Below are 12326 nucleotides of genomic sequence, written 5' to 3' on the forward strand. Positions count from 1 at the left end.
GTATTAAGTTATTATTCAGCTAAACTTATGTAGTATATGTCAAAGCAATTTTTATTAGAGTCAAATTCAGACCTAACATAAGTATAACTGCATTTCTGCTAATGAGATTGGATTACCTCCTGGATTTGCTCCCAGAAAGCTTTACTTTAATTCATTTGTGGTAGTAGGGTAATAAAATGGGTGGTTCATTATAATTGCTTTTAAAACTTAAAATATGTATTTATATTTTTGGTACTATAGTTAATCTTAGTGAAAGATTTTATTTTCATTTTTATTTATTTTTAAAGGATGCCCAAGATAAATGCAGTGAAATTGAAAGGTATTTCTTATTTTAGAAGAATGAGACTGTCAAGGAGGTTAGTTAATAATTCAGGAGTTTGTGGTTATTTTATTCCTGAAAAGAGATAGGGGCACAGGAGTTGCTAAAAATAATGTATCCTGTTAACAATGTGAATTTAGTCTCAGCCCTGACAAAGAATCTTTACAATTCATCTCAATGTGTAAGGCAGTATTTTAACAAAGAGTTGCATATGTGTGCTTACAAGGCTTAAACGCAGGAAAAATATTCTGGATTTTTTTCTCCTTAAAGAGTGTTGCATTTTAAACATCTGTAGGTAAGTTTGGGGAAAAAAAAAACTGTCGCAGATAAAATAATTTACAATGAATGCTGTTGGCCGCATCTAGGTTTTACTGTAAACTTACTTGGCTGTTCCCATTTTATCTTTGCATTTTTAGTCAATATCTTTGTTGCATGGTGTTAAAGTGAGTCAAAAGCTTTCGTTTGTTATTTTTATTGTCATATTTTTTCCTTTTCTACTTCTTTGAATCTCTCTGCAAGTCCTGAGAGATTCTGCCAGTCTTTGCAAGGAGGTATATGTATGTGAATTAGAACATATTAGCTGTTGTAGTTAAATGATTAAAGTCTCTTATTTTACTTCTGTATTATTTCTCTTACACCCCAAACCTATCTTCACAAATAGAGAACTGTAAAGAACTTCATCTTCTGCTGGTTAGCAGAAGTGGATTTAAATCCACGCCGACAGTTCATTTGACAATGACCTTGAGGGGCTTTGCTTCTTGAAGAAGAAAGCAGAAGCTTGCGGTAAACAAAGTTCACTTCTGACAGATGGATTGAATGACAGAAAGGTTGCGAGTGCCAGAATAGCCCTGGCAGAGGAGGAAATGTTCAGTGGAATCCAACAGGAGAGGAGGTGTGAACAGGTGCAGGGTTGCTGACGGAAGGGGAACCAGATGGAAGGAGCCAGAGCCAGTTTATTTAAAGGAAAAGGCAGAAAACACTGAAAGGCTGTGCGATCAGTGGCTAAAAGTGTGCATGGAAGAAGGTAAAAATTCACAAAGCAAAACTGCACAGTGGGATATCTAGCACTTAACATAATGGTAGTAATTGTGAGTTTAGTTTTAAAGTTGCTATTGAAACATGTTTCTCCTTAATCTTGACAGCATAAAGACGGGAGCTTTATAAACTGACCAAAAAAAAAAACCACCACCTTTGGCTAATAAATATACTGCTTGTCCATTATTTCTAATACTAATGTACAAATAATGTTGCAATCAGGTAACACCAAAATTATGCTGTAGGTAGTCAGACAAGTAAAGAACCAATAAAGGATACACGAGGCTAGAATTTTATTTTTTGACTCACCTGTTCATATCTAGCTCTTGTGATATGCGGGTAGGTAAACATGTCTTTTATTAGGATGTTTCTGTAAAATCTAAGCAAATTAACATCAGGTACAATGTAATGTTAGCACAGTACTTGATTGGTCTTGCTTTTTGGTCACAACTTTGTCCGTTTGCTATAACGTGTGGTATCTTGATGTAGGGCGGGGGAGATGTCAAACTTTCCCTAGATCAAATACCCTCAAAATCAAATATTCTCTTTCAGATTGTCTTCCTGAGGGATGATTTGTTGTGTGAAGCTGTTCTTCTTCCCAGGCTGTTCATGGGAAGCTTGGTCTTTTGGAGGCAGAGAATACTTTTCCTAAGTTCTCAACTTCAGCAGTAGTTTAGAAGAGTTAACAACTTCAGCGCCTCAGACCTGCAGCTAGCGTGGTAGCGTAAACTGGAAGTTGTATGTCTGCCCAAACAGAATGTCTGAAAAATTTGAGGTGGCTGTTCAGCAGGCATTCAGAGCGCATCTGTGATCTACTGGATCATTCAGCTGTGCTGATCTGATGTGGATCAGGTGTGGGCACACAGTCACTTTTCTTTTCAATTAGGCAGAGCATGCAATGCAGTGTCTATGCTGACCTGATGCTTGCTCCAGTAGGACAGATGATACCTGATTCAGCATAAAACTGGCTGGTACAAAATTAACATACCCAAATAATTTTTGAAAAAAATGAAATTGGCAGAGTGAGTTCATAATAGATCAGATCTCTGCATCATTTAGCTACATCATTTTCTGATTCAACAGAAGGAGCTTGAAGACTGAATTTACTGTATCATGTTAGCAAGCTGAGACTTGGAGTACAGATTCACAATTGTTCTGTGGTGGTCTGAGTCTGTGCTGCTACTGAAGCATAGACTCAGATTCCCTAGAGTTGTGACATGTGGCTCTGCCTGGCCACATATCTCTAGGCCCTTACATGTGCTGGCACTGGAAGACAGGCACCCTTATGATCACGGGGTTCTTTTTCAAATTGAAAAAGCATCATATGCTCTTGCAGGATAAGTTGTGTGAATGCTAATTATTAGAGGATAAAAAGAGAGACCTTAAACTGGCAACATCACCTTAGACTGGCTTAAACCTGTTATGAAACTGCATCATAAGAGACTGCTGGTACCAAGATCAGGAATCACAATAAGTCAAGCAAATTACTCCTTTATTTTAAATATAGTGAAAATAATTTTCATAACTATGTGTGCAAAGTAAATGCGTGCGAAAATATTATATGGTAAGCAAGCATTTCAATGTTTAGCCATTTGTGGAAGTGGCTTGAAGGACAAAGAGCAAAGGTGGAAAGAGGATTCTGTAGAAAAGGGCAAAGAGCGAAGGGGGAAAGAATATTCTATAGAAAAGAGCATAGTACTGTGAAGTGGTTAGGGTTGGGAACTGACTTCGCAGAAACCACTTCTCATGATGCATCTTCCCATGCAACTTCTGTATTTAATTGTGTGTTTCTATCTGTTTTTATCAGCCAAATAGTTCACAATCTGATGTTAATAACCATTGCAGGATGGGTGTTTACATGCAATGTACATATCTGGCAGACAAGGCTTATAGATGCACCAGAAAAACAACATTTTGGTCTTAAGTCAGTATATTTGACCTAACACGGTACTACTGTTAGAGACAGTTTTTGCCTTCTCTAACAATGAAATAGAGGGCAGTTAATGATAAAGTTTAGCTGTGGCTTGGCATACAGAAAACCATCTAGACTGAAAAGTAGTTATAGTCTACATTGAAGGCAAGACACCAAAGGAATAGAATAGTGTTATAAGCTAGTCATTTGCAAATTCTTTCTTTTATGCTGGATTTAAAGTGAGTAAGAAATCCAATCCTCTCATTGTAATAGATCTGCTACATAGCAGTAGATATACCACCAGTAATGCATATACTGAAGTTAGCTATACTCAAGCTTCTTCATACTGTATGAACTTGCATAGGAGTAACACTCTGTGTTTCTCAGTTTGTGTGCCCTTACAACTTTTATCTTTCACATGCCCATCAGTATCTACAATTAGTGGTAATTTTGAAGTAGCTTTCAAGTACACTAAGTAATTTAGAAGTAGAGTAGGAATCATCTTCATGCAGAGCCATTAAAAATATTATCTTCTGATGCCTCTGGCAGGGTTTAAAGGTCAAAACAGAAGTCTAGACTTTGTTTTATTTTGTCAATAGATCTCTTAATACTATATACTGGATAAAGTGCAAACATATATAAAAGTTATAAGCTGTTTCCAATTGTGCAACTACATTTTAAATAGAGAAAGCAGGGAAAAAAAGTTTCAGTGGGAACAAGAAAGTCATATGCACTAACTTTCCATCTCAGCAAAATTGAAATTCTCAGAAAAAAGCAGAATGTCTTATAATGAGGTTGACATCGTTTGGATTCTGGGGATGGGGATACAGTTGTGTAACCTTATTTATTATTTGTATTGTGGAGAAAGTAGTTGTGATGATTTTGTCAAATGTTTGTACTTAGTTTCTTGACAAAAGTTTAAAATGTGGAAGTTTAAAATGTAACATCTTGTCTTGTTTTCTCCCCCAAAAATGATCCTTGTGTTTGAGGTGTTTTTGTGAAGTAGTAGTACCCTGGGAGAGCTGTCTTTTCCAATCACTTATTTAAGGAAGGGTAGTAAAGAGTTTTGTTCATGTTTGGTCCATTAACCTACTTCAAAGGTATTTTTACTTTAAAGTTATAGCTGTAGAATATTCTAGTCTTCCAGATCCATATTTAATTTTTGAGTCAATTTGAAGGTTTAATTTCATACCACCCTTGGCCTTTGCATAACTTTTTTTATTACTTTCAGTAGCTTCTTCATATGGTTATAACAAGAAAACTGTAACGTTTCATTGCTTATGAAACTCTCTGTATCTACTAACTAATGTAACTAGGCATCTAACATGATAAAAAAAAAAAAAAGTTTTTTTTATGAACTTCAATTCAAATAGAACCATGTGAATTCTTAAAAATGATGCAAACCTCCAATTCTACCAATTAGAGTAATAATCAGGTCTCTACAGAATTTGACCATACACATGTAGCTTGTACCAAAGTTCACCAAACACAGTGTGCTGGCTGGGGCAGCTTCCAGAAACCTGAGCTTTCCAGGTTTCTGAGAAGACCTGGCAGCCAGCTCCAGAATCAGCATCCGGTCAACTCTTGGAAACAGACATAAAGAGCAACTCAGTGGATAATTCCCACAATAGGATACAGGAAGGGCACTTTATCAGCTCCTTGGAGAGGTTTAAAGAAGTGACCTGATCATGATGTTTTTACAAGATATTTCTATGTAGTTCTTGCAGTTGTATGCATGAGTACATCTTTTTTTCATTCCTTTTTGGACATCAGAACATTCATCTCCTTCAGTCCTGTAAAAGCACCGAGCGCCATAAAATCTAGCCAGCCAAAGCATGCTGTAGTGGTTTTGCACAGGTATGGAAAAATATCAGTACTTTTACTACAAAAATAACAGGTACTGAAAAAAAATCTACAGTGGTAAGAGGAAACCATGAAGCACTGTCCAGCTATATCCTCAGCCACAGCAATCCTTTTTATTAACAAGGATCAGTTAGATGAAAATATGTAAGCTTTATAAAAGAAGAACCAACCAACACTAAGTAAAAGGTTCCTAGAAGCGTGACTTAAGAGAGAGAAATCTTCTGGCCCTAAGTCTTATTATTGACTTTATCCTAACATACAGAGAAGGTACATGCTCGTAGAGCTCTGTTAAGTTGTAAGATGTGGAAATTAATAATTTTGAATCATGGCTACACTTAAAGCCAACATTTACTTCTTTATCAGCACAATTTGGGATCTCAGTGTTGTATTTCCTTATCTAAGTATCTGAAATACTAAAACTTTAGATAGCATAAATATGTAAACATGTTCTCCATTAAAAATAACTGAATATTATACTACAGTGATGTTAAATTAAAAGGCAGGTCTGAAAGCAGTTTTAAAAGTTTTACATTAATAGAGAAAATGATTTAAGACCATTCCAGGGAAGAATGACTTCTAGGTACCTTACAATTTCTTTTTCATGTTTGAAAACCAGCCTTTAAGCCTTGTCTACTCACTAGAAAAAAAACACAATCCCTTATCCTTTGGCATATGACACAGTTATGAAGATACGTATGGAGGACAGAGGGAAGAAATTTGTGAAGTGTTCTGATCCAAAGTATGATCTTATTCTATATACATTCTTTTATGACCTTTATCAGCATGGTATTTCAATGCTTTCTGATAGTACAGTAGGAGACTGCAAGTGTTTTTCTAATGTTTTGCCTTACAGAAAAGGATTATTGCAACATCTTGTTCTTTATTCCCCACCCCATCCCCCTTTTTTTTTACTGTAAGTGTTGCTATGTTGCTTGAGAGAAGAGCAAGATTATGCTCTGATTTCTATTCTTCCCTTGACACCTGTAGCTGAAATAATAACATGAACAACCTGTAAGAAAGTTCAGGTGCTGCAAAGTAGACTGCATACAGAATTGCTGAGTCTTTGTACCCAAAGTTATTGGCTGAAGTCGTTGAAGTTGTTAACACACATAGGCTTTCAAGTCCTGTTTTCAAAAGTGTTTGAATTGATTCAAGTGCTTGCAAGCCAGATTTTTAGAAAGATAATGGGAATTAAGTGAGTAGGTACCTTCTCAAAACTGATTTTCCATTTGGTATATATAGCAGCTTATGCTATGCATTTATTTGCAAAAAATGTTGGGAGAAGCTCACTTCCTCTAGAAGAGTGTAAAGTAAAACATAAAACCCCACAGTATTTTATAATTACATTTTTAACTATAATTAACAAGAAACAAAGATGGCACAAATAAGGTTATGATAAACTCTGGTGGGCTGCTGAACTGACATAATAGCTCAAGTTTTTTAATTTGTTCAATTAAGTTCATGGTCCTTCCTAATGGATCCATTAGCTTTTTACAAAATGTCACATGTTGATCTCATGGAAAAATCAAATAGTCGATATAGGAAGCATGGTTGCTTCACAGCATAGCTGTTTGTGAGAAGGCTTGCTGGCAACTTCCAGTCAGAGGCCTAATTCTACACTGAGGTTTATCTTGTGGCTTTTTGTTTTGCATTTGAACTCTCGCCAGAGCAAAAAGTCTTGCAGAATTACCTACTGCTGAACTGCATTGTGAAATTCAAAGTTATATCAGTCTGAATTTTGTCCTTTTGCAGCCGAAAACCAATTATTTTTTATGAAATCTGACTTTAACTTCACTAGCTTATAAATTCTTTCTTTTTTTCCTTTACTGAGAGCCACTTCTCAGAGAGAATTAGTTTTCTATTGAAAATGGACCTGTGATCCAGTTTTCATTTGCTAGTGGTGGGGAAGGTTTTTGTTTGTTTTTATTAAATTTGGTGGCTCAAATTCAGCCAGTGTACTTTTCATGTCACCTTTGAGGTCAAGGTGAATTTTCACTTTGTTTTCAGCAAGGAGTGTTTGTCTCCTTCATGTGCTATAAACTACACTTTATTTTGGCCTTAGTTTTGACAACAATTATTTGGAAAGCAGAACTTTCAGACCCTGCAAACCACTATGCTGTTCATTGAGATATGTGAACAAGTTAACCCAGTAGGCTGCTCTTGACAACAATAAGTCAGGCTCAGAGGAATGGGTGTTTCTGAATAAAAATCATGGAAAATTTCTACTTCAGAGTAGAGCTCAAGGAGAGCTTAAGTTTGCTTCCATGCAAGTGAGTCTTTGGTTGCTTCTGACTTCATGGCACAAAAATGAAAGTCACCTTGAGTTCAATGCTCCTGCTTTAGTAAAATTGAACAACATTATGGCCAAATCCAGAATTAATTATCAGATAGGCATTTACTCGGTATTTCAGAATGGGTATTGTGTTAAAGAACTTGAATTCCTGCTGCTGCCTCCAGTTTTGCCTGGGTGTTTGCATTCTGCTGGAGAACAGACCAGTAGAGCAGAACTGCTTCAGATCCTTGTCATTGGTAGCCATAGCTGGTGTTTTAAAAAGGTCTGGTGAATCTTGAGCTCTTGTTTCTGATGCTGATCTTACCTGTGTCATCGAAAACTGTTTCCTGTGTGTCTACACTTGATAGCTCTGCTTTTTCTTAAATTAAGCTCATTTTCTTTCACATTTCAGAGTAATTGTAAATAAGTAGCCACTCTCAAATCTTCTAAAGCTCTTGCAGTGTTTTCTGGTTGTAATCAGGAGTCCTACTAATAGTTCTGAAATTTCTGGGCCTTCTGTGTGCTTTATGCATGCTTTTTTTTTTTTCTCTGTATGTGTAAAATATATCGGGGAAATTTTCTGTAGGAGGGCAGAGAGATTGAACTTAGGGGACAAGGAAGGTGTCAAATCACTGTGTGGGTGATTCACCACTCAGTTTAGACAGCTTTGGCTCCAGCAGACATTCGTTTCCTCAGCAGCTCTAGACACCTGGGTCCTGCTCTTTATATGGCACTGGGTATGTCTCAATCCACAAATTTTCCAGGTGCTAAGGCTGAGACTAGTCAGCTACCATTCTGCTTAAAGATTTACTGTCTTCCTAGTCGTTATAGTCAAGCTTTTATCCATTACATAAATCTCCTATTTTCACCCACCCCCTTATACACTTCAGACAAAAGGAACTCGCCACCATTTCTGAGCTCCTGTTCATTCACTCTACCCAGCAGGTACCACAGACGAGTGGCTTTTTTGGATGGGTCCCCTTAGCAAGAAGGTGTTTTTAGGTGACATCAGGTTCTCCATTTATTTTGCTCTCTTCCATTAATGTGTTCTTGTTAGACAGGAGTGTTCCCAGCAATGAGAAATGGACCTGTACAGGCTTACCTTGGTAGCTTGAGCTGTGCAGCTTGGTACATGTTGAAGGCTACCCCTAGCAGAAGGCTAGCCAACCAGCTGTGTGCCAGATAACTGCCCACAGCCATCTCACACAAAGACAAACAAAATATTAATTAAACAAAATAATGTACAAATGGCACTTTATTTAGCTGGAAGTGTCTGGGGGACGTGTTAGGTGTTGGTGCATTTTTTTTGAGCAGTCCAGTGCTCGTGACAACTGTCTGAAGGCAAAGGAGGTTTGCAAGCGGGGGAAGGGGTTAGATAGACCTTTCCAGCAAATATGGAACTATTTTTCATAATAATGTTTTCCAGATTTGGAGCTTATACTTAGGAAGTGATGTAAGCATCACTCCTTAGGATAGCCCCAATATAGTTACGAAGCAATTCTGAGAATGATGTGATAAGGTGTAGCACGATGTTTGAAATTTCCTTAAAATGTGCTTTGTTTCCTGAAAGCTATAATATTCTTGTTATTTAAGTATATTCTCTGTCGTATCAGTCTCAGTCCCACCTCAGAAAAAAAACTGCCTGTGATTTCAAATGGAGTTTTTGCCTCAGGTAGGGCTTGCAACATCAGGACCAGGAATTAGTGTAATGTGACCCACCATTTGTATTGCTTTGGGGTAAATTTAAGAGAGAAGATTTAACATAGTGTATGTCATGCTGAGATATTGCAATATCTCGGATGGGTTATTAGGCACTGATCCAAAGGTTAAGTGCAGCAACCACATGAGATGTGGCTTTATCCTTATATGATCTATGCCCGTGTTCTGTTTTGTAGTTACCTGAAGTGGGAATTATCACACATTTATAAGACTATTGAAACCTATCCTAAGCTATTAAATGTAGTTTCAGGAGAAAAGTGTGTACATATTTATGTCCATTGAAATCTAGAAATCAGTTCTTGTATGTGTGAACTCACAGAAATTCTGACTCTAGGTCCAGATGAGCACCAGATAAATATTTACGACCTTTGGGAAAGTCTAGATATGAATTTGCAATTGAGGATCTTTTCTAATTTATATGCATATATCTTTTTGTTTCTTATTTTCCATGCTGTTTTTGCTTGGCTTGCATTAAATAAAATGCTTCAATGGAGTGTGGTAGTCTAGCATTTGTTTTGCCTCGGGAGTAGATTGCCCCATCTTGCATATCTGGTCAAGTAAATTGCTCTCTTGCCTGCGTACTTCAATAATAGTACTGGGCTTCAGACCCTCCTGTACAACCCCCCAGTGAGCAGGGCCACAACGGGCTGGGCCTGCGTGGTGCAAACAGGCTTCTGTATTGTTATGGATGCATTCATCTCCTATTTGCATAAATTAATAGTTAAAACTTGCTTGGTTGCTTAAAAAAAACTCATTAGGCTTTGAAAGTAGCTGAATTATGAGCACTGTGGCAATCGCTCCTATTGACTTGTCTCCTGCTGGTTCACTGGGAACCAGTCCATCTCGGGGTCAGGTCCCTAAGTTTCATTGCAGTATTAAATAGATAACATTTAAAAGAAAATGCAAATAATCTGTTGAGTGCAAACTGTATGCTGGGGAACTTCCTTACACAAAAGAAGTTGTGTTTAAAATTTTAAAAGATAAAATGATATTTTAGTCGTAAGGGCTAATTTTTGCTTAGGAAATGAATCCCTTTTTTTTTTTTTTTTTTAATCAATTTTCTACTAGTCACTAGAGAATGTTTGACATTGTAAGAAAAAGGTCAGTTCGTATAACCTGCCATGGGAAAGGAATGCTTCGTGTGAAATCTTGGCCAGATTTTCTTCTTTGTTTTTATTAATTGAATATCCTACTTTACCTTTTTTATTTAGCATTTTCAATACATGATTTTTATTTTTCTTTGTTTTTTATAGACTGGAGAAAGAGAGCATTCAGCACAGCATTAGCAATGAAGCAAAGGCCCAAGCCCTTCAGGCCCAGCAAAGAGAGCAGGAGCTGACACAGAAGATGCAGCAAATGGAGGCCCAGCATGAGAAAACTGGTAGGTGGTAGGGAAAGATTAGAGCCTGGGCACTCACTCACAAGCCAGGCCCACGCCTTACTGTGAAATGACATCAGGAACACCTGTAACCTTTGGCTGGCCGAAGGGAGCAGATGCTAACTACACCGGAGATTCCGAATTACATATTAGTTAGCGTTTAAAAGAGAAAATGGAAAGTATTGCCCACTGTCTGTTGATTTCAGAGTGCTGCTCTCACATCTGTTGCACCATCTGGATTATGAGTTTATTTACCTGTGTTCAAGAAACGTAAAGCTGAGAGAGACCACAACAAAGTAGAAAAACAAAGGGCTTGTTTTTGGCTGGATTTTCAGGCACACATGTTATATAAAGAAAATAGCATCAGAAGCTCTGCGGGAAATGCTCTGAGCTTACAGTTAAAGTCTCCTGAATAGCATTGAACAGTTCCCACAGTACACACATTATAGCTACTCTAAAAGCTTAATGAGTTTGCTTCGGCATCCAAACTGGAGAAAAGCTTTAGCCATTAATCGGTTCTTAATTCACTGTCGCAGCTGGATGTAATTCACTGGCTCCAAATTGATATGTTCCTTTATTTAATCTTTGCAGCCTCAAACATTTTCAGCATTAGTATGTGTCCCCCCCCCCACACCCCTAATCTAGAAGAAAGATATTTAATCCCTTGCATACTTCAGCTTGTCATAACAGGAGACTCCACTGCACTGATTTAGCTGATCAATAACTTCTAACCTTTAATCTGGGAGTAAAATGGGTTTTACAAACCAAAAAAAAGCCTTTTGTCATTGTGAAATACTATGCCAATAAAATTAATAAAATTCATTTTATAAACAAAAAATAATTTTTAGGGAGGAAATCTCTAACCTCTGAGCATGGAAAGGAGGAGGAGCTCCAGCTTTAATGGAACATGGTATATTCATATGTTTAATGAAATAGCATTATTATCCACCAGTCATCTAGTGCCTTCAGAAAAATGATGTTGCTTATATTACTACTAAGCAGTGCCAGCTAATGCCTGAGGTAGCAGGCACATTTACATCTTCCATCGATTTTTTTGCTTTTTAGCAACATTATCACAGTACACAAGGACCTTATCTTGTGTTCAGGGAATGTAAACTGCTACGTTATGGCTACTATCTACACAGTAGGAGAAGAGAAGAAGCACTCAATCATATTTCACTGCTCTAGCCAGCACATCTGCATATGAACCAAGTGTAATTTTGCACAAGAGATGTGTAATTTGCCCTCCTTGTGCATAAATTGTCCAGTACACAAAAAATGAAACAACATTAAGTTTGAGTATGTTTTTATATATTGTAATAGGATTAGGAGTTGAAAATAAAAGTCATTTGTTTATGTACATAAAGAAAACCCTTCTGTATTATGATCTTTCATGCATATAGGAAATTTGGGTAACAGTGGTCTGTCTTTCTTCTGAATGATTTTAAAAGCAGAATCAAGAAATATAATTTTGCAATATCTTCCTTTTGGAAGAATAAAGGTCTTTAATTTTTCATAGTGAATTTTGGTACAGCACAAGCTAACACGTAACTGAAAATGAATTTATAAAATTGTTTCACTACAACTCTCACTGGACAGTAAGTCTATCTCATTGTTAAAAGACCGAATAAATTACAGTAAGCACAGGACACAGTAAATAAAATAATTGCTTTCTTAAATGACAAAATGAATGAGTCTACAGTGTGAGCGTCTGGATTGCTAGTGTGTCCCTCTGCACCAGTTGAGTAAGCAAAAGGCTGCTAAGGCATGGATTGCTAATTTTTATTCCTTCCAGAAATATCAGTAAACTTCCAGCTAAAAGCAAAAC

The 12326-nt window shown here is 37.0% G+C and overlaps 1 protein-coding gene across 1 annotated transcript in view; it reads left to right on the plus strand.

Annotated features, from left to right (window-relative positions):
* The window catches only part of SDCCAG8 (SHH signaling and ciliogenesis regulator SDCCAG8), a 109550-nt gene that overhangs the window by 49722 nt on the left and 47502 nt on the right, over positions 1–12326 (plus strand). The window contains 1 exon segment of the mRNA XM_032185286.1: positions 10374–10501. Coding sequence (XP_032041177.1) covers positions 10374–10501 — 128 coding nt within the window.

This window comes from Aythya fuligula, chromosome 3 (assembly GCF_009819795.1).
Source record: "Aythya fuligula isolate bAytFul2 chromosome 3, bAytFul2.pri, whole genome shotgun sequence".
In the NCBI taxonomy this organism is placed as follows: Eukaryota; Metazoa; Chordata; class Aves; order Anseriformes; family Anatidae; genus Aythya; species Aythya fuligula.